A 24,093-nucleotide genomic window follows, 5' to 3' on the forward strand; every position below is an offset into this window, starting at 1 on the left:
GTACAACAAAGTTTCTTGCCTAGAGAGCTTGCCAGTCATAGCACTTCCTGCTGCAAGCTGACAACACTTAGCCTTGTGTTTAGCAGCAAGCGTTGTCACCTTGCTGTATGGTCCTTCAGTTGGTCATTGAGCTATCTATAGGTATTTTAAAATTGGTGGCCCACCTGAAGAAGCTTGTGCAACAGGGGGACAACGCTGCTGCTTTTTTGTCAATCAGTGGTTAAGCTTTATCAGCCTACAAAGAAGTCTAGGAAATGAGCTTGGCAACAGATTTACAAAAAAAAGGATTTGTTTAAAGCTGAAACTCTGGAATCAGCAAATATTGCCTAAACCCATTCATCACCACGTGTCGTCTTGTCTTCTTCTTGAACCTTGGTGTGCTTTGTGTATTTCTTCCAGGTCTGTGCAGACTTTTCCTTTTCCTGTAATAAAGACCGCTCACTGCTGCGGCCCCCTCTCACTCTCTCTCTTTGTGCAGGGTGACCGGTCTTGTCTCCACCTCCATCCTGTAGATTTCTACAGTGGGTGGAGCCTACAGTGGGTGGAGCCACCACCCTCTTCTCTCTGCAGAGGCTATGTACAGCACAGCGATGATGATGTCACCGCTATTCTTAAAAAAGTAATACTTGGACTTGCAAAGGCTTTTGGAGCACACAAAGTGGGATTACTGTATATCCTTTGTATTTATTTTTTTGTAGAATATATTTAAATAAAAATATTTGCTACCCCCTAGTTCAGATTTAAGAAAACGGTTTCAGTATGAAAAATAGATTTTGGGTTTACATTACTTTAATGTCAGTATTTATTCAGAGATGGATTAAAAAAAATAATATTATACATCTTTGTGCGCAATTTTGGACACAGAAGGTAAAGTGACATGTTTGTTGGTTTTCTTACCACAACCTCTGCAATGAACAAACATGAAAAGAATATTTATTTTTTGGAATTTTTAATGCACAGTTCCGCTGTGTTTGTTGAACTTAGTTATTACGTTGAGCGTTCTGCTTGTAGGTCAAGGATTCAGCACATGCAATACGACCTTAGAATATTCCTGAACTAGAAACATTGTACGAAGTAGAATGGGAAAACATTCTGAGAGCGAGAACTAGAAGCCTGAAATACTTGGAGACTTCCATCGGAGGGGAGTTACTTGGTACTAACTCGCAGGGTGGTCACATTTTTTAGACATGCAACATTTTGTGTGTCGTTTCTTACAATCTAATACATTTGAAAAAAAAAGTAATTGTGCATTAAAAATAAACTCCAATACTTACTAAAGTTTTAAATTCCTGACGTGTGACAATATACAACAACAGTACAATTTTTCTCATTAAAAAAAAACTTTCTGGGAGCACCAATCCAGTGACTTTGCCTAGGCTGTGATGATGTCATCAGAAGCATTTCCCCAGTCTCCTTCCCTCCAGTGACTTTGCCTAGGCTGAGATGATGTCATCAGTCTACTGCAGCCAGAAGGAAGCATTTCACCAGTCCCCCCCCCCGTCCCAGTGATTAGACTGCAACATTGTATTGCAACAGAGTTTACAGTCAACTTAGCTTGATACATCAGTTCTTTTTATTGATTGTGTTCTGCTAACCCGTCTTGTAATGTGGGGGCCAGTATTCCAAAACACACCTTTATCAGGCCCCTTGTCATCTCTTACATATAGAAGATCAGATGAGAAAGGAACATCAAATGGAACAGATTCAAATCTGCCTTGAAGCTTGGAGTAGGACTGGTGATTAGTCATGAGCCAAGGTTGGGCCCCAACCTACTGGAAGCTATCCCATGATAGAAGGCTGCCAGCCCAATCAGCTGTGGCTGGGGAATTCTTCAACCAGCATGGGTGATGGCAACATGATTGAGCTAATATGACCATGGGTGATGGCAGTATGATTGACCTAATATGACCATGGGTGATGGCAACATGATTGACCTAATATGACCATGGGTGATGGCAACATGATTGACCTAATATGACCATGGGTGATGGCAACATCATTGACCTAATATGACCATGGGTGATGGCAACATGATTGACCTAATATGACCATGGGTGATGGCAACATCATTGACCTAATATGACCATAGGTGATGGCAACATCATTGACCTAATATGACCATGGGTGATGGGAACATGATTGACCTAATATGACCATGGGTGATGGCAACATGATTGACCTAATATGACCATGGGTGATGCAACATGACTGACCTAAAATGACCACGTGGCCATATCTGGACAATGTCGTTGACCAAATATGGCCATGTGGCCATATTTGGTCAAATATGTCACCAGCATCCCCTCCCCTTTGTTTCAAGCAGTTCTGGGGTGGTGACTTCTCCAGCCAATTGGGCTGCTGGCCTGCTATCATGTAACAGCTTCCTATGGGTTTGGGCTGATATGGGTTTCAGCATGAACCTTACTGTAGCTCATCACTACCAGTGATATATCAAGCAGAGGCAGAGAGGTAGTTACACAGCACAAGCTTCAGGAAGCAGACTCATCTATTCCACATGAGAGGACATCTCTGGAATCTGCTGAAGTGCGTTATAAGCGTCATAAACACAAACTCAGATTAAGGTAAATTGGTTTAGCTGTAGCACAGCTGCAGGGTTAACTGGATGCCATTTGTAGCCTGTAAATTGCTTTCACCTATCTCCTTGAATGTCTTTTCAGGTTTGTTCTCTGCAGAGGTTGCGTTAATGCCGGTTCATTGTCAAAAAAACAAACAAAAAAACATGCAATTCGACCAGGAGTGCCCAAACTTTTGTGTTTCTATGAATATATGGGAATCTGAAGAATTGATTGTCACTATCCTATTCTAAGTAACATTGACATGAATTCTAGTTTCAGCCATTAGTGGTAAAGCAGTGTTTGACTCCAGCCTTTGGTGGCCTCCAGCAGTGCGTGTTTATCAAGATTTTAGGCAAAGCATGGCCTAGGTAATTGAAAACATTAAAACGTAATTATAGCTTTGCTTTCAAAACTGTTATTCCACCCTTCCAGCCTTGAGCAATAAGAAGCTACAACACAACTATGTACCTGCAGGCAGTACCAGCCATGGTCATACAGACTGGGACTGGCACAGTGCTGTCTCCAGCAGTCATGGATGCCTTTGACAAGCTAAAGATGGTGGAGGTGGGTACCATGGCAGGTCGACTGTTATTTATCATAAGCCAGTTCACCAAAGACCTCACTTTCTCAAGTCTTTGGTCCAATTCAGTTGTGTTGGGTGTAGCTCTGAAGTAAAGGCCCGTGTTAATGGGCTTTTGGCTTGTGTCAATGGCTTCAGTTCAAGACGCTTATGAGATCAATCAAAATTGCATTTCTATAGACTTGCATGGACAGAGTGTAAAGGATGAGAGCACCACAAGTTTGTAACTGCAAACACATGACCTACAGTATTATAAAAGGTATGACATACTGTAAAAACCCATATGTGAATATATGGGTTTTACAGCATACCATAACTTTATAATTGGTCGAGAGTTTATAATTTTATATTCTTTTATATTATTTTGTTTCTCAGCCCTGATGAAGGGGAGTTTTGAGCCCCCGAAATGTGTTGGGTTTATCTTCTGACCTTTTATTAAAATTAATGAACTTTCACTGGACTTGTAAAAAACTTGTGGTGCTCTCATTTTTCAGGAACCCCTTGAGATACCCCCTAGGACAGAGAGCTGCCTCATATGCCACGTACACACGAGCGGACTTTACGGCGGACGGGATTTCGTCGGACAATTCGATTGTGTGTGGGCTCCAGCGGACTTTGTTTTCTCAAAAGTTGGACGAACATGTTTCAAATCTATCCGACGGACTCGAGTCCGGTCGAAAAGTCCGCTCGTCTGTATTCTAGTTCGACGGACAAAAAGCCACGCTAGGGCAGCTATTAGCTACTGGCTATGAACTTCCTTGTTTTAGTCCAGTCGTACGTCATCGCGTACGAATTCGACGGACTTTGGTTGATTGTGTGTAGGCAAGTCCGTTCATTCAGAAAGTCCGTCGTAAAGTCCGTCGAAAAGTCCGCCGGGCAAAGTCTGCCGTAAAGTCCGCTCGTGTATGCGCAGCATTAGAGCTAGAGGTAAACTTTAGATTTTACCTACTGTATCGCTGGGTCCAGTGCTCCAACAACACGTCTTCCATAGACTTGCATGGTAATACAAAACCTGCTTGAAGCAAACAAACACCCATTGACACAAACCCTAAGTGTTACTGATATAAACAAGGATTATAATTTTCCAGAATGTTGGAATAACAATTTTGGCAGTGAAGCTGCATTTATCGTTTAATAGCTTGAATTGAGTGAATTAAAGCTTTAATAGCTTGAATTAAAGAGAATTGGGACCCTGGCCTCTCTCTGTGGTCTCCTCAGCCTTAGGGGTACATTTTTGCCCCATATATCAAGAGTAAAATACACTTGAGGCACTGGGTTTTGAATTAGCGATCATCTAATTGTAGATGAGAGTTGCTTTCTATTTAATTTGCTTTAATTTGTCAGCTCAAAAAACAGTGCGGGGTCAGTTTCACCAGGAGGGTGCCACCTGACTTGAGAAATGAGAAAAAAGATTGTTCAGCAGATGATCACATTAAATGTCCATTCAGCTTTATTCTTGATTAGGAATTGACAATAGGTTGACAAGCAGTAGCCAACATGTTTCAAGGGCAAACGTATTCCCTTTTACTAGGGCCTGGGCTTCTTTGCCTAAACTCCTATATGAACTATAGTACAAATAGTCCATCAAAAGACAAGCATAGAAGCCATTGTAAATGCTTATCTACTTAAGGCACACAGCCATTGTAAAATGTTTGTCTACTGAAGGAGATCCCCTTCTAAAGGTTGTACTATAGTCTATATGGGAATTCTGGCAAACAAGCCCAAGGAGGATACTTTGACACAAAACACATTGGCTACTACTTGTCATATTCAAAAATAGAGCAACATGACATGTTCTAGCAAATAAGCCCAAGTCTCGATGAAGGGGGGTACTTTGGACCGAAGCGCATTGGTTGCTCCTTGTCGTATTCAAGAATAGAGCAATATGGACATTGTTCTAGCAAATAAGCCCACGTCCTGTTGAAGGGGGGGTATTTAGGCCCAAAATACATTGGCTACTACTTGTCATAGTCAAGAATAGAGCAATACGGACATTGTTCTAACAAAGAAGTCCAAGTCCTGATGAAGAGGGATACTTTGGCCCAAAACGCTTTGGCTACTATTTGTCATAGTCAAGAATAGAGTAATATGGACATTGTTCTAGCAAAGGAGCCCTAGTCTGTATTTTGGTCCAAAATGCATTGGCTGCTACTTGTCATAGTCAAGAATAGAGCAATATGGACATTGTTCTAACAAAGAAGCCCAAGCCCTGTTTAAGGGGGACACTTTGGCTCAAAACCTATTGGCTACTATTTGTGATAGTCAAGAATAAAGCAACATAGACATTGTTCTAGCAAAGAAGTCCAAGTCCTGATGAAGGTGGGTACTTTGGCCCAGAATGCATTGGCTACTACTTGTTGTAGTCAGGATTAGAGCAATATGTAGATTGTTCTAGCAAAGAAGCCCAAGAATAAAGTAATATGGACATTGTTCTAGCAAATAAGTCCAAGTCTTGATGAAGGAGGATACTTTGGCCCAAAACGCTTTGGCTACTACTTGTCATATTCAAGAACAGAGCAATGTGGACATTATTCTAGTAAAAAAGCCTAAGTCCTTAGGAAGAGGGATACTTTGGCCAAACTGCATTGGCTACTACTTGTGATAGTTAAGAATAGAGTAATATGGACATTGTTCTAACAAAGAAAAAGAAGAACAAGCCCTGTTTAAGGGGGATACTTAGTTACTTACTTACTTATAGAGTACGAAGGGGGGTATTTTTGTCCAAAATGCATTGGCTGCTACTTGTCATAGTCAAGAATAGAGCAATATGGACATTGTTCTAACAAAGAAGGAGAAGAACAGGCCCTGTTTAAGGGGGATACTTTGGCCCAAAATGCATTGTCTGCTATTTGTTAAATTAGCCCAAGTCTGTATTTTGGTCCAAAATGCATTTGCTGCTACTTGTCATAGTCAAGATTAGAGCAATATGGAGATTGTTCTAGCAAAGAAGCCCAAGAATAGAGTAATATGGACATTGTTCTAGCAAATAAGCCCAAGTCTTGATGAAGGAGGATACTTTGGCCCAAAACACTTTGGCTACTACTTGTCATAGTCAAGAATAGAACAATATGGACATTGTTCTAGCAAAGGAGCCCAAGCCCTGATGAAGGGGGATACTTCCGCCTGAAACCCATTGGCTACTACTTGTCATAGACAAGGATAAAGCAATTTGAAATTTGATGTGATCATCTGGCACTCAACCATTTTCCCATATATGCAAATGGAACTGACTTATTCCAGTTCCAGTTCCAGGCCCGCAAGTTCAGCTCTTGCTCCCCAGACCACCATTTAATTGACTCTCGTAGAGATGGACTCATTGACAACTGCACAGCCAACACTTTAGAATCCCCTTCCTAGACAAAGGAGGACAGAGGGGGACACAGAGAGACACTCTTTCAACTGGACCAATTCTCTTTTACTGTAAGGTTAGAAGAGTGTTTGCACATAGAGAGATTTTCTTCATTAAATAATAAAATTTTGGACTTTTTGAGATGACTTTAAAAAAAAACCCATCATAGCTTTCTTAGTAAATCTTCCTTACCTTGTCACATAAGCAAAAAAAGGAGAGCTCCACTCCAAAAAGTTTCCCCTGTGCACATGGGACAATGGTGGAGAGACCCCCATGAAAAGCTATGTCAGGCTCAGCAAATGCATGCTGTGTTGTTCAAAATCTCAACACTCTCCTGGTTTTTTGTCTTGAAAATCTTTTTGCTTAATTCAAAATGATATCATTAAAGTAAATCTGACACAAACCTGAGCAATTCAAACCTAGCATATGATTAAAAGATAGAAAAAAGATGTTCAGTTCAGTAAACCATTGTATGCCAATATGATCAGCGGCTCCAGAGATAGATACAGCTGAGATATTATTAAAAATGTACTTTTTTTTTTTAGAAATATCGAGCTTGATCATACATGGTGTTAAATCTGTGCTTTGTCCATGCAGTCAACATACCCAACTACCCTTTGCTTCTCCACTGCTCTGCAGGAGAAAATAAAAGGATGCAAGATCCAAGTCATTATGTTCAGAGCTTACACAGGAAAAGGATACTGTCTTTCCTGGTACCTGGTTCCTTAATTGGAGGTACTGACTTATTTGGGGTGCTTTTGTGTGTGTGTGGAAGGTGGGGGGTGGTTGTTATAAATGTAAACCATATATCCAAAAGTGAGTTGGCCTCCCTCCAATTGATTGAGTTCAGATGTCTCTGGTGAAGGGTACTCGTAACACTACAGCATGGAATAGACAATTGTAGGCTTCCAACTTTATGGCAACAGTTTGGAAAAAAATCATTTCCTGTTCCAGCATAGCTGTGCCCCTATTTACAAAGTCAGCTCCATGAAGACATGGTTTGACCAGTCTGGTGTCAAGGAACTTGAGTGTCCTAGAGAAAGCCTTGACCTTAACCCTGCTTAGCACCTTTGAGATGAACTGGAATGCCAGGTCTTCTCATCTAACATCAGTACTTGGCCTCATAAATTGGCACAGAGGCTCACAGGCGCGCTCCAAAATCTTGTTGAAAGCTTTTCTAGAAAAGCTGTTGTAGCCACAAAAGGGGGTCAAGTCCTTATTGATGGTTGTGTAATAGGAGGTTAAATACGCTCACATGGGTTACAGTTCGGTGAAGGCCCCTTTCTTGTTCCAGCATACCTATGCCCACTTGTACAAAGCCAGCTCCATAAAGACATGGCTTGACCAGTTTCGCGTGGTGAAACTTGAGTGTCCTACAAAGAGTCCTGACCTCATCCCTACTGAAATGGGGTCAAGTCCATATTAACGGCTATGGTTGTGCAATAGGATGTCCAAAATGCTCATATGGGTTACAGTTTGGAGAAGGACATTTTCTGGTCCAGCATGACTGTGCCCCTGTGTACAAAGCCATCTCCATAAAGACATGTTGTGACCAGTATGGTGTGGAGGAACTCAAGTGTCCTGAACAGAGCCCTGACCTCAACCCCACTGAGCGCTTAAATTGGGATGAACTGAAATGCCAGTTATAAGCCATGTCTTCCCATCCAACATCAGTTCTTGATCTCACAAATGCTCTTTTGACTAAATGGGCACAAAATCCCCCACACACACTCCAAAATCCTGTGGAAAGTCTTAACAGCCTTAACAGCTGTAATGGAGGGGACTCCCTATTAGTGCTCATCATGGTTAGGGAGAAGGATTTCTAACAGATGCCCACAAATGTTTGGCTATATAGTGTATATAGATTGTCACCTTGACCTAGTATATCTGCTCCTTGACAAAGAGACCCTCTGTGGTCTCAAAACAATGGTGAACTGCATTTTGCTAAAATAAAAAGCTTCTTTTATTGAATACTTCTTGCAGACTCGAGCTTTAAAACTCTTTCTCACTTTGAACATTCATCAGTGACATACCTTAGGCATGATGCGCAGTTGGGATTGTATAATTACTTGGTCTTTCGGGTACCCAGCAGCACATCAGGGCAGGGATGTCATTAAGTTACCTGCTCTCTATCCCTAGAGTTGCTTGGCATTGATCTTCCCTGGTGGCTGAACAGAAGTTGAGTAAACCCTGTATGGGCAAAGCACAGGTTCCTTTTAAGTCTCCCTGTTGGTCAGCGGGGTTACCCAACACTGTAAAGACCAACGAGGAGGCTTCAGATATGCTACAAGGCAGATCGAACTCAGCAATTAGCACAATAATCGGATTTCATGATCATACTGAACATACTGAGATGCAGTTCTTACTAAAAGTAGCATCTGCGTATTCGTTTTATTGTCATATGCTCAGTTTGCATTGCCCAGGATGATGAAAGGTTTACTTTAAGACCATTTTTCCTCAACAACAGCTAATTTTTCTTAATTGTGATGCTCATGTATGTTCTCTCAAAAGAATTTCAGCTAAAAGCAGGCATCAAGAGGTATCTTTTCCGAGCTACCCATAAGTCGCCCAAACCTCCGAGGTACACTTCCTGCAATTTAAGCATCTCTCTTGGTAGAGGGATACAAGGGGTATGCAAGAATCCTGACAGTGGCCATCGTATGGCACAGAGTGCCTGTTAGTGGTCACTGTATGGCCACCCATACAATGGACTCCCATTTTATGGCTCCCCCCCCCCAAGCTTAGGGGCCCAATGGTAAAGTAAACCAAAATGCATGAACATACCTCAGTGTCTACTTTTACCTGTTAATGCTCACCTTAACAGTAACAGGATAGAATGAACTTTCTCCATTCCAGAAGTCCCAATGAGAGGAGCATGAGACACCGTTCTACCAACCCGATGTGAATGGCCCCAGCCAGTGCTACTCCACCGGTCACGCCCCCTGATGTGTTTCTCCCCACCCTCCGGGGCTTAGTCATAAAAGTTTCTGAGTTCCAGCAGGGCAGTGTTGGGAGCCTTGGGCTTCTTCTAGAGGTGCTACATGCTTTCTAAGAACTTCCTCTGCTGCCACAAACGCTTAGGGTTTGTATTCTTGAGGCGTTAATATAAAAGAGTTCATTAACACATGTAAATAATTGCAGTTTGTACAAACACTTATCTCACCTTATCTCTAAAAGGAAGGTTGGAGAAAGATAGTAACTGCACTGCTTGGGGCCAGAAAGGACTGAAGCTTCTGAACATTGGCGTGTAGAGTCATATATACATCATACATTTTCATTTCACACCCTTATGTATTTTACATACTGTACGCTTTTGATTTATTATTAAGCTGTGACTATGTACATCTGACACACAAGTATACACAGAAAGGGCCGCTAGGTACACTTCAGAGCTGGTGCTCATTTACAAAGATAGAATTACTTCCTGAACTGGGCGCCGAGCCTGGTGTGAAGTTTGCCAGGGGAATCACTTTGACGGGGTCGTCAATGGAACAGTGTCTCTCGCATGTATTGTAAAACTGGGGTCTTGAAACCCCCTTGTCAATGTCATCCTTGGGCACAGGCCTTCCAAGGGTGTGCACTCCGTCCAGCCGTCCTCTTCCCCATCCTTGTTGAATGCCGAACGATGGCAAAGGCGGGTTGGACTGTTGGTACTGGGTCAAGGACGGCGGCATCCAGCAGTTGTCGGAGTGACCTAAGATGAGGCACTCCTGGGTGCAGGTCTCCGATGCTTCCGCCAAGGCTTTCTGAAGGTTGACTTCAATGGCTGAAAAAAAAAAAATAAATACAGCTGGTTAGATAACTATCATAAAAAGATGACTTCTTGAAAACAAAACTTTTGTTTGGTACATAATGTCCAATAAAAGTATAAACTGCCTAAAAGTTTAACTACGTCTCCTAATAACTAGGGGGGGGAGGGGGGGTCTTTTGACCAACACAATGGTAGCCTCGGAGATACAGGTGATCGGCAAGGAATTCAAGCATGGGGCCACTGCCATCGTGGCGGGGGGCAAAGGGACAGGTTGACACACTTTACCCTTTCTCTGAGAAGATTGGAAAACTCTTCAACCACTTCAGGTTTCACCACCTGTACACCACCTATGGATCTGCTCTGAGCCCATTGACTCAGCAATAACCTTGTCACGAGTTAAGATAATAAAGTGATGCAAATATTGTAATTTGCAGAACAAACAAGATTTTGTTTATAATGTAACCCATAGATTAAAACAAAACAAAAAAACAAACAAAAAAAAATTACAAAACACTTTTATCACTGTTAGTTTTTTAAAAAAAGTGTTATTGTAAATAAAAAGTGCACATTTTTTTTTTTTATTTGAATGAAAAATTCAACATTTAATAATAAATAACAAACAAAAGGAATACTTTGTCAAAAATGTCAGAAAAATAATATAAGTTAAGGAGAAAAGGGGAAGAAGGTGTTAATTAAGGCTTGTTAGGGTACACTAAGGGGTTAAGCAGGAACACATTTTATTTATAAAAATACTTGTCAGGTTGCTTTAACCTATATTACCTGAAGAACAAAACTCTTCCCCTTGATTTGCACAGGGCCATCTTTAAGGCAGGGCAAAAGGGGCATCTGCCCTGGGCCCCATCATTGTTGTGGGGCCCAAAGCAGTTGCCTCATACTTGCCAACTATCCCAGTTCAAATTCCCTTGACCCTTGAAGTTTTAGTCCTGTGCTGTGTCCCGATATCTCAGCGTGAAGTTGTTACTAATGCTGCCTAGCCCTGCCTATTGTTCTGTACAGATGACTCACCTGCAGACCCTGTGTTTACATGTAAATAACCGGCATTGATATGTAAATAGACGCGGAATGGCTGCATTGATATTTACATAGAGTCGGTATTCATATGTATATCATGCCCCCCTGAGGTCATATCCACCATCACCTATACTGAATACTGCCCACCGGGGAGGTAAAGGGGCATGCTTGAAAGAGCTGCCTACGACTGTGATAATTAAGTCTAACATTAGCTTGTTCTGCAAAGGTTAGCAAATTGGAGGTGGAACCCTTTTTCACAATAACGTGGTACCACAGCACCCTGAATTTTGGTGCAAGTGAATATGCACATCTCAGCAGATGTGTGAGGGTGTCATTAACAATTAATGGCACTGCTGTGTATCTGCTAAAGGACAGCATGTTTCCATTGTGTCAGGAAAGTAATTTTGCATGTGTTCCCGACACACACAAATGTGAAGGCAGGCTCAATGTCTCAGTTACATTAGTGGTCAGTGTAAATCTTCTCATTACATTGGGGCTTGGTGTAAACTCTTTTCATTCACACTAGTGGCCAGTGTGAATGTCCCCCTTACTAGGGATGAGCCGAACACCCCCCTGTTCGGTTCGCACCAGAACATGCGAACAGGAAAAAAGTTCGTTCGAACACGCGAACACCGTTAAAGTCTATGGGACACGAACATGAATAATCAAAAGTGCTAATTTTAAAGGCTAATATGCAAGTTATTGTCATAAAAAGTGTTTGGGGACCCGGGTCCTGCCCCAGGGGACATGGATCAATGCAAAAAAAAGTTTTAAAAACGGCCGTTTTTTCAGGAGCAGTGATTTTAATAATGCTTAAAGTCAAACAATAAAAGTGTAATATCCCTTTAAATTTCGTACCTGGGGGGTGTCTATAGTATGCCTGTAAAGGGGCACATGTTTCCCGTGTTTAGAACAGTCTGACAGCAAAATGACATTTTGAAGGAAAAAACTCATTTAAAACTACCCGCGGCTATTGCATTGCCGACAATACACATAGAAGTTCATTGATAAAAACGGCATGGGAACTCCCCAAAGGGGAACCCCGAACCAAAATTAAAAAAAAAAATGACGTGGGAGTCCCCCTAAATTCCATGCCAGGCCCTTCAGGTCTGGTATGGATATTAAGGGGAACCCCGGCCAAAATTAAAAAAAAAAAATGACGTGGGGTTCCCCCTAAATTCCATACCAGACCCTTCAGGTCTGATATGGATTTTAAGGGGAACCCCGCGCCAAAAAAAAACAAAAAACGGCGTGGGGTCCCCTCAAAAATCCATACCAGACCCTTATCCGAGCACGCAACCTGGCAGGCCGCAGGAAAAGAGGGGGGGACGAGAGTGCGCCCCCCCCTCCTGAACCGTACCAGGCCACATGCCCTCAACATTGGGAGGGTGCTTTGGGGTAGCCCCCCAAAACACCTTGTCCCCATGTTGATGAGGACAAGGGCCTCATCCCCACAACCCTGCCGGTGGTTGTGGGGGTCTGCGGGAGGGGGGCTTATCGGAATCTGGAAGCCCCCTTTAACAAGGGGACCCCCAGATCCCGGCCCCCCCTGTGTGAAATGGTAAGGGGGTACATAAGTACCCCTACCATTTCACGAAAAAAGTGTCAAAAATGTTAAAAATGACAAGAGACAGTTTTTGACAATTCCTTTATTTAAATGCTTCTTCTTTCTTCTATCTTCCTTCATCTTCTGGTTCTTCTGGTTCTTCTGGCTCTTCTGGTTCTTCCTCCGGCGTTCTTGTCCAGCATCTCTTCCACGGCGTCTTCTATCTTCTTCTCCTCGGGCCGCTCCGCACCCATGGCATTGGGGGGAGGCTCCCGCTCTTCTCTTCTTCTTTTCTTCTCTTCTTCTCTTCTTCATTTTCTTCTCCACGCCGCTCCGCAATCCATGCTGGCATGGAGGGAGGCTCCCGCTGTGTGACGGCGCTCCTCGTCTGACAGTTCTTAAATAACGGGGGAGCGGGGCCACCCGGTGACCCCACCCCCCTCTGACCTCTGACGCACGGTGACTTGACGGGACTTCCCTGTGACGTCATGGGGAATGCCACAGGGAAGTCCCATCATGTCCCGTGCGTCAGAGGGGGGTGGGGTCACCGGGTGGCCCCGCCCCCCGTTATTTAAGAACTGTCAGACGAGGAGCGCCGTCACACAGCGGGAGCCTCCCTCCATGCCAGCATGGGTTGCGGAGCGGCCCGGAGAAGAAAATGAAGAAGATGAAGAAGATGAAGAGAAGAGCGGGAGCCTCCCCCCCATGCCATGGGTGCGGATCGGCCCGAGGAGAAGAAGATAAAAGACGCCGCGGAGGAGATGCTGGACGAGAACGCCGGAGGAAGAACCAGAAAGAAGAAGCATTTAAATAAAGGAATTGTCAAAAACTGTCTCTTGTCATTTTTAACATTTTTGACACTTTTTTAGTGAAATGGTAGGGGTAAGAACCCCCTTACCATTTCACACAGAGGGGGGGGCCGGGATCTGGGGGTCCCCTTGTTAAAGGGGGCTTCCAGATTCCGATAAGCCCCCCGCCCGCAGACCCCCACAACCACCGGCCAGGGTTGTGGGGATGAGGCCCTTGTCCTCATCAACATGAGGACAAGGTGTTTTGGGGGGCTACCCCAAAGCACCCTCCCAATGTTGAGGGCATGTGGCCTGGTACGGTTCAGGAGGGGGGGGGCCGCACTCTCGTCCCCCCTCTTTTCCTGCGGCCTGCCAGGTTGCGTGCTTGGATAAGGGTCTGGTATGGATTCTTGGGGGGACCCCACGCCGTTTTTTTTTTTTTTTTTTTGGCGCGGGGTTCCCCTTAAAATCCATACCAGACCTGAAGGGTCTGGTATGGAATTTAGGGGGAACCCCACGTCATTTTTTTTTTTTACATTTTGGCCGGGGTTCCCCTTAATATCCATATCAGACCTGAAGGGCCTGGCATGGAATTTAGGGGGACTCCCACGTCATTTTTTTTTTTTAATTTTGGTTCGGGGTTCCCCTTTGGGGAATTCCCATGCTGTTTTCATCAATGAACTTCTATGTGTATTGTTGGCAATGCAATAGCCGCGGGTAGTTTTAAATGAGTTTTTTCCTTCAAAATGTCATTTTGCTGTCAGACTGTTTTAAACACAGGAAACATGCGCCCCTTTACAGGCATACTATAGACACCCCCCAGGTACGAAATTTAAAGGGATATTACACTTTTATTGATTGACTTTAAGCATTATTAAAATCACTGCTCCTGAAAAAACGGCCGTTTTTAAAACTTTTTTTTGCATTGATCCATGTCCCCTGGGGCAGGACCCAGGTCCCCAAACACTTTTTATGACAATAACTTGCATATTAGCCTTTAAAATTAGCACTTTTGATTTCTCCCATAGACTTTTAAAGGGTGTTCCGCGGCATTCGAATTTGCCGCGAACACCCCAAATTGTTCGCTGTTCGGCGAACTTGCGAACAGCCAATGTTCGAGTCGAACATGAGTTCGACTCGAACTCGAAGCTCATCCCTACCCCTTACATTGGTGGTCAGTGTAAATCCCTTCTTACATTGGTGGTCAGTGTAAATCCCTTCTTACGTTAGTGGTTCCTGTGAATGCTCCTATTACATTAGTGGTCAGTCTAAATCCCCATTACATTATTGGTGAACGTGAATCCCAGTTACATTGGAGTTTTCTGTCTATTGATTGATTGGTCCCCTCACCTCCCCAGTTCATGGTGTGCAGGCAGTGAGGAGATGATGTGCTGTAACCTTTAGCAACCAATCAGTGAGCAGTAATAATATGCACTAACCTCTTGCAACCAATCATTGAGCAGTAAATGATTTTCAGTAACATCTAGCAACCAAATAGTAAGCAGTAATAACATGCAATAACCTCTAGCAACTAATTGGTGAGTGGTAAGGATGTCCAGTAACCTCTAGCAACCAATCAGTGAGCAGTATTGATGTACAGTAATTTCTAGCAACCAATCAAGAAGCAGAAGTCATGTGCTGTAACCTCTAGCAAATAATCTGTGAGCCACAATGTGTGTTGTAACCTCTAGCAGCCAGTCAGTGAGTGGTAATGATTGCATGGGGGGGCCCAAGAAAATCTTTGCCCAGGGTTCAATCAATATTAAAGACGGCCCTGGATTTGGAGATGACTGAGCAATGTTATTTTGTATCTCTGTCTACTGTCTAAGCAATGTTTATAAACCATTTTTCTTTGTATCTATCTCCTGACTGAACAATGTTTATAAACAATGTTACTTTGTATCTCTCTATCTCCTGTCTGATCAACTTTTATAGCCAATGTTACTTTGTATCTCTCTATCCCCTGTCTGATTAATGTTTATAAACAATGTTACTTTGTATCTCTCTATCTACCGTCTGATCAATGTTTATAAACAATGTTAGTTTGTATCTCTATATCTCTTGACTGAACAATGTTTATAAACAATGTTACTTTGTATCTCTCTATTTCCTGTCTGATCAAAGTTTATAAACAATGTTACTTTGTATCTCTCTATCTCCCGTCTGAACAATGTGTATAAACAATGTTACTTTGTATCTCTCTATCTCCCGTCTGAACAATGTGTATAAACAATGTTACTTTGTCTCTCTCTCTCTCTCTCTTTCTCTTCTTTGTCATCTATGTTTATAAACAATGTTTGTATCTCTCTATCTCTTTTAATAACAATGTTTACAAACAATGTTACTTTGTATCTCTCTATCTCTGCTGTCTGAACAATGTGTATAAATGATGTTGCTTTGAATCTCCCCATCTGATCAATGCTTATAAACACTGTTACTTTATATCTCTCTATCTCCTTTCTGATCAATGTTTACTAACACTGTGTCAGACAGTTGTTTGTCAGCTGCAGCGTTTACAGCTGCTGTATTTACACAACTCCCGACTGTCCCGTGAGATTTTGTTTTGGGGGGGGGGGGGGGGTTGTGTAGTACGCTCAGTGACCACAGCTGGTTAAAGTATTTCTAAATCCCCAACGTTCCTATAATCCCTGAGGATAAATATCCCCCCAGTGGGGACGGAGACAACAGTACCAATCTGACAGAGGTTCTTACCCCTCACATTTGTATTAAAAACTAAAAAAAAAAAAAAAAAAATTGGAATTGCAAATAAAGGAAATAAGACACATTCACATCTGTCTCAAAAAAGAACCGATAGAAGATTTGACACATTTTGTCATTTAAAATTATAAATGAGAATAAGGTGTGGGGACATGAAGTGCCAAACCTGATTCAATAAATGTTTAAATAATGCACAAAAATGTTTAATTTAAATAAAAGTATCTCTTCACAGAGACTATTGAACCCCATAGCATCAGTACCAGCCCCCCCCCCGGTGTATCTTATAAATTTACCTCCACCATCACACTGATTACTTTCCAACAGAAGACAGTTACACTGTATGTAAAGTGATTGTAAATACTCAATTTTTTAAAATTATTAAAATAACAAACATGTTATAGATACCTGATCTGTGCGATGTTTTTTTTTTTTTTCACAGAGCAGCCCCGATCCTTCTCTTCTTTAGTCCCTCGCCGGCGCTCCTGGTTTCTCCCTCCCTTGTCGAATGCCCCCTATAGTAAGCCACTTGCTCTGGGGGGGCACTTGTGCAGGCTCGCTCCGGAAGTCCTGTGTGTGTCTATTGAAACACAGAGCACGGCTTGGCTCCACCCCCTCCTCCCTTCTCACTGGCTGTGCCAATGGCTCTCACTGGCTGTCTTTTAGCCAATTAGAAGGGAGAGAGCCCGAGAGAGGTTATTCTCTGGTGAACATCGCTAAGTGGATGTTGGGCTCAGGTAAACATAGAGGGAGAGGGGGGAGGTAGCAGCATAGAGTAGTTTTTTTTCTTTTTTTTTTTTTTTTAAGTTCATTCAGAGAATGCATTAAAATGAAATTAAAGGCTTTCGTTTTTTTTTTTTTTTTTTTTTTGGTTTTTTGGGTTTTTTTCTTTAAATAATAAGCAAGTCATACTCTTCCCCTTGTATCTCTTTCACCCTATTTTAGATTAATACAATTTTATATATTGCACGTAGGGCGTATAGGACCCCAGGATTTTTGTTTAACCGCTTCCCAATCTGCGCTGTAACCGAATGACGGCTACAGCGCCGACCTACATTGCCGGGAGGCCGTCAATAGACGTCCTCCCCTCTGCACGCCCCCTGCAGGGTGTGCGCGGCGCGCGTTGTGATCACCAAGTCAATGAGACTCGGATGATCACAGATCGGTAAGGGGCCGATGGGTGATGTTCTTGGGTTTAGATTTACTTTACTGGCCAGAAACAAAAAAGAAGCCAGCACCTTGAGAAGAAGAGCGGGACGAATGCACTACAAGCACAGGCCGAGCATTGCGGCGCAGCCCCATTGGCTTGAATGGCTGAGTTTGTAAACGGTTGTATACAGTTGGGTGCGTTTTACCTTTAAAAAAAAAAAAATCTCTAAATAGCAGATCTTGTCTGCGGCATCTCATTATCACTACGCTGTGTTGTTTCCTTTTAGTTGTACTTTACATTTCCCGTCTCAGGTGACTGTTTTGTCATTCCTGCTGTTACCTGCACTACAATTCCCATTTCCTATTCATATCATGCTTAACACTTTGCAGTACAAGATGAGACACACCTAGCTGTTGCGAGAAGCAAAGTTTATTCCCAGCAGGTTCAGACACAGACAAACACGGAATGTTTCTAATTAACATTAATTAACATTGAGCATTTTATCAACTAAAAGTTTTTTTTTTCGTGTACTCTTTTTTTTTAACTTTGCAGGTGTTGTTTCCTGAGTTATGGTGCAAGAAATTAGAGAGGATGATTTTGGTCATGTCTAAAGCAGCCATTCTCCACCAGGGTATGTGGAACCGTTGGGTTCCTCCAGAGGTTGGTAGGGGGTTCCTTGAGAACAGATTGACCTGTAAACGCCGAGAGCAAAAGTTATTGGCCAGAGCCAACGGTTTGACTCCAATAATCTTTTTTAGCTGTTGGTGAGGATGGTGTTCTTTCCAATAGACCACCAAGTCAGGGCTCAGACAGTGCTCTGATTGGGCAAAGTCTTGCAGTCAGGTGCATTGCTTCTGCCAATCAGGACCCTAGAATGCACTGTGCTGCGCGTAGTGCATTGTGGGGTGTTCGGTGGGTAAACATCCCCACGAATGCCCCGCAAATTTGAGTGTACGTCGAATGGGTGAACAGGTTTGGGCCAGTTTTGCTCAAACTGTTCGCCCAACTCTAACCAACGATGTACGGAGCATTCTTCCCACTGGCCACCAATGTAAGGAACATTCTTCTCACTGATCACCAATGTAAGGAACATTCTTCTCACTGATCACCAATGTAAGGAACATTCTTCTCACTGATCACCAATGTAAGGAACGTTCTTCTCACTGATCACCAATGTAAGGGACATTCTTCTCACTGATCACCAATGTAAGGAACATTCTTCTCACTGATCACCAATGTAAGGAACATTCTTCTCACTGATCACCAATGTAAGGAACATTCTTCTCACTGATCACCAATGTAAGGAACATTCTTCTCACTGATCACCAATGTAAGGAACATTCTTCCCACTGACCACCAATGTAAGGAACATTCTTCTCACTGATCACCAATGTAAGGAACATTCTTCCCACTGACCACCAATGTAAGGGACATTCTTCCCACTGATCACCAATGTAAGGAACATTCTTCCCACTGACCACCAATGTAAGGAGCATTCTTCCCACTGATCACCAATGTAAGGAACATTCTTCCCACTGACCACCAATGTAAGGAGCATTCTTCTCACTGATCACCAATGTAAGGAACGTTCTTCTCACTGATCACCAATGTAAGGAACGTTCTTCTCACTGATCACGAATGTAAGGGACATTCTTCTCACTGATCACCAATGTAAGGAACATTCTTCTCACTGATCACCAATGTAAGGGACATTCTTCTCACTGATCACCAATGTAAGGAACATTCTTCTCACTGATCACCAATGTAAGGGACATTCTTCCCACTGATCACCAATGTAAGGAACATTCTTCTCACTGATCACCAATGTAAGGAACATTCATCTCACTGATCACCAATGTAAGGAACATTCTTCCCACTGATCACCAATGTAAGGAACATTCTTCTCACTGATCACCAATGTAAGGAACATTCTTCTCACTGATCACCAATGTAAGGAACATTCATCTCACTGATCACCAATGTAAGGAACATTCTTCCCACTGATCACCAATGTAAGGAACATTCTTCTCACTGATCACCAATGTAAGGAACATTCTTCTTACTGATCACCAATGTAAGGAACATTCTTCTCACTGATCACCAATGTAAGGAACATTCTTCTCACTGATCACCAATGTAAGGAACGTTCTTCTCACTGATCACCAATGTAAGGGACATTCTTCTCACTGATCACCAATGTAAGGAACATTCTTCTCACTGATCACCAATGTAAGGAACATTCTTCTCACTGATCACCAATGTAAGGAACATTCTTCTCACTGATCACCAATGTAAGGAACATTCTTCCCACTGACCACCAATGTAAGGAGCATTCTTCTCACTGATCACCAATGTAAGGAACGTTCTTCTCACTGATCACCAATGTAAGGAACGTTCTTCTCACTGATCACGAATGTAAGGGACATTCTTCTCACTGATCACCAATGTAAGGAACATTCTTCTCACTGATCACCAATGTAAGGGACATTCTTCTCACTGATCACCAATGTAAGGAACATTCTTCTCACTGATCACCAATGTAAGGGACATTCTTCCCACTGATCACCAATGTAAGGAACATTCTTCTCACTGATCACCAATGTAAGGAACATTCATCTCACTGATCACCAATGTAAGGAACATTCTTCCCACTGATCACCAATGTAAGGAACATTCTTCTCACTGATCACCAATGTAAGGAACATTCTTCTTACTGATCACCAATGTAAGGAACATTCTTCTCACTGATCACCAATGTAAGGAACATTCTTCTCACTGATCACCAATGTAAGGAACATTCTTCTCACTGATCACCAATGTAAGGAACATTCTTCTCACTGATCACCAATGTAAGGAACATTCTTCTCACTGATCACCAATGTAAGGAACATTCTTCCCACTGACCACCAATGTAAGGAACATTCTTCTCACTGATCACCAATGTAAGGGACATTCTTCTCACTGATCACCAATGTAAGGAACATTCTTCTCACTGATCACCAATGTAAGGAACATTCTTCCCACTGACCACCAATGTAAGGGACATTCTTCCCACTGATCACCAATGTAAGGAACATTCTTCCCACTGACCACCAATGTAAGGAGCATTCTTCTCACTGATCACCAATGTAAGGAACGTTCTTCTCACTGATCACCAATGTAAGGAACGTTCTTCTCACTGATCACGAATGTAAGGGACATTCTTCTCACTGATCACCAATGTAAGGAACATTCTTCTCACTGATCACCAATGTAAGGGACATTCTTCTCACTGATCACCAATGTAAGGAACATTCTTCTCACTGATCACCAATGTAAGGGACATTCTTCCCACTGATCACCAATGTAAGGAACATTCTTCTCACTGATCACCAATGTAAGGAACATTCATCTCACTGATCACCAATGTAAGGAACATTCTTCCCACTGATCACCAATGTAAGGAACATTCTTCTCACTGATCACCAATGTAAGGAACATTCTTCTTACTGATCACCAATGTAAGGAACATTCTTCTCACTGATCACCAATGTAAGGAACATTCTTCTCACTGATCACCAATGTAAGGAACGTTCTTCTCACTGATCACCAATGTAAGGGACATTCTTCTCACTGATCACCAATGTAAGGAACATTCTTCCCACTGATCACCAATGTAAGGAACATTCTTCTCACTGATCACCAATGTAAGGGACATTCTTCTCACTGATCACCAATGTAAGGAACATTCTTCCCACTGATCACCAATGTAAGGAACATTCTTCTCACTGATCACCAATGTAAGGAACATTCTTCTCACTGATCACCAATGTAAGGAACATTCTTCTCACTGATCACCAATGTAAGGAACATTCTTCTCACTGATCACCAATGTAAGGAACATTCTTCTCACTGATCACCAATGTAAGGAACATTCTTCTCACTGATCACCAATGTAAGGGACATTCTTCTCACTGATCACCAATGTAAGGAACATTCTTCCCACTGATCACCAATGTAAGGAACATTCTTCTCACTGATCACCAATGTAAGGAACATTCTTCTCACTGATCACCAATGTAAGGAACATTCTTCTCACTGATCACCAATGTAAGGAACATTCTTCTCACTGATCACCAATGTAAGGAACATTCTTCTCACTGATCACCAATGTAAGGAACATTCTTCTCACTGATCACCAATGTAAGGAACATTCTTCCCACTGACCACCAATGTAAGGAACATTCTTCTCACTGATCACCAATGTAAGGAACATTCTTCCCACTGACCACCAATGTAAGGGACATTCTTCCCACTGATCACCAATGTAAGGAACATTCTTCCCACTGACCACCAATGTAAGGAGCATTCTTCCCACTGATCACCAATGTAAGGAACATTCTTCCCACTGACCACCAATGTAAGGAGCATTCTTCTCACTGATCACCAATGTAAGGAACGTTCTTCTCACTGATCACCAATGTAAGGAACGTTCTTCTCACTGATCACGAATGTAAGGGACATTCTTCCCACTGACCACCAATGTAAGGAACATTCTTCTCACTGATCACCAATGTAAGGAACATTCTTCTCACTGATCACCAATGTAAGGAACATTCTTCTCACTGATCACCAATGTAAGGGACATTCTTCTCACTGATCACCAATGTAAGGAACATTCTTCTCACTGATCACCAATGTAAGGGACATTCTTCCCACTGATCACCAATGTAAGGAACATTCTTCTCACTGATCACCAATGTAAGGAACATTCATCTCACTGATCACCAATGTAAGGAACATTCTTCCCACTGATCACCAATGTAAGGAACATTCTTCTCACTGATCACCAATGTAAGGAACATTCTTCTTACTGATCACCAATGTAAGGAACATTCTTCTCACTGATCACCAATGTAAGGAACATTCTTCTCACTGATCACCAATGTAAGGGACATTCTTCTCACTGATCACGAATGTAAGGAACATTCTTCCCACTGACCACCAATGTAAGGGACATTCTTCCCACTGACCACCAATGTAAGGAGCATTCTTCCCACTGATCACCAATGTAAGGAACATTCTTCTCACTGATCACCAATGTAAGGAACGTTCTTCTCACTGATCACCAATGTAAGGAACGTTCTTCTCACTGACCACCAATGTAAGGAGCATTCTTCTCACTGATCACCAATGTAAGGAACGTTCTTCTCACTGATCACCAATGTAAGGAACGTTCTTCTCACTGATCACCAATGTAAGGAACATTCTTCTCACTGATCACCAATGTAAGGAACATTCTTCTCACTGATCACCAATGTAAGGAACATTCTTCTCACTGATCACCAATGTAAGGAACATTTTTCTCACTGATTACCAATGTAAGGAACATTCTTCTCACTGATCACCAATGTAAGGAACATTCTTCCACTGATCACCAATGTAAGGAACATTCTTCCCACTGATCACCAATGTAAGGAACATTCTTCCCACTAACCAGCGATAGAGTTGGGATGAACACACCTGTTGTTCGGCCCAACCTGGTGGGGCCACCTGGCGACATCCCCTGGTGATGTTATCGACCCAGCATGCACCAGTCGGGGATGTCACCAGGTGGCAGACAGCAGAGAGAGCCTTCGTCGAGGACAGAGCTTTTTCTTTCTTTTTTTGGGGATCCAGCAGTGCAGCAGGCAAAGTGATTGACGATGGATCTACATCAGGGGACATTTTTTTTTTTTAAATTAATGAATAAATGAATTGTCAAAAACTGTGTGTGTGTTTTACATCTTTTTGATGAATGAGTAGGGGTACAATGTACCCCATACTCATTCACATTGTGGGGGGGGTTGTGATATAGCCTGTCACCTGATGCATCACTGCTTCAGCTCCACCTCAGATCATTAGGCATGGCAGATATATATATATATACATATATATATATATATCTATATATATATATATCTATATATATATATATATAGATATATATAGATATATATAGATATATATATATACAGTGGATATAAAAAGTCTACTCATCCCTGTTCAAATGTCAGGTTTCTGTGATGTAAAAAAAAAAAGACAAAGATAAATAATTTCAGAACTTTTTTCACCTTTAATGTGACCTATAAATTGTACAACACAATTGAAAAACAAACTGAAATCTTTTAGGTGGAGGGAAGTAAAAATAGAAAAATAAAGTAATGTGGTTGCATAAGTGTGCACGCCCTCTTATAACTGGGGATGTAGAGGTGTTCAGAATTAAGCAATCACATTTAAACTCATGTTAAATAGGAGTCAGTACACACTTGCCATCATTTAAAGTGCAATTAAACCCAAATAAAGTTCAGCTGTTCTAGTAGGTCTTTCCTGACACTTTTTTAGTCGCATCCTACAGCAAAAGCCATGGTCCGCAGAGAGCTTCCAAAGCATCAGAGGGATCTCATTGTTAAACGCTATCAGTCAGGAGAAGGGTACAAAAGAATTTCCAAGGCATTAGATATACCATGGAACACAGTGAAGACAGTCATCATTAAGTGGAGAAAATATGGCACAACAGCGACATCACCAAGAACTGGACATCCCTCCAAAATTGATGAAAAGATGAGAAGAAAACTGGTCAGGGAG

The 24,093-nt window shown here is 42.3% G+C and overlaps 1 protein-coding gene across 1 annotated transcript in view; it reads right to left on the reverse strand.

Annotated features, from left to right (window-relative positions):
- Nucleotides 1–8,722: 8,722 nt before the first annotated feature.
- The window catches only part of LOC141107404 (protocadherin-11 X-linked-like), a 1,915,236-nt gene continuing 1,899,865 nt past the window's right edge, over nt 8,723–24,093 (reverse strand). Inside the window, exon 6 of the mRNA XM_073598111.1 lies at nt 8,723–10,271. Coding sequence (XP_073454212.1) covers nt 9,892–10,271 — 380 coding nt within the window. The 3' untranslated portion in view covers nt 8,723–9,891. The remainder of the gene's footprint in view (nt 10,272–24,093) is intronic.

Source organism: Aquarana catesbeiana, linkage group LG09 (genome assembly GCF_042186555.1).
Source record: "Aquarana catesbeiana isolate 2022-GZ linkage group LG09, ASM4218655v1, whole genome shotgun sequence".
Lineage (NCBI taxonomy): Eukaryota > Metazoa > Chordata > Amphibia > Anura > Ranidae > Aquarana > Aquarana catesbeiana.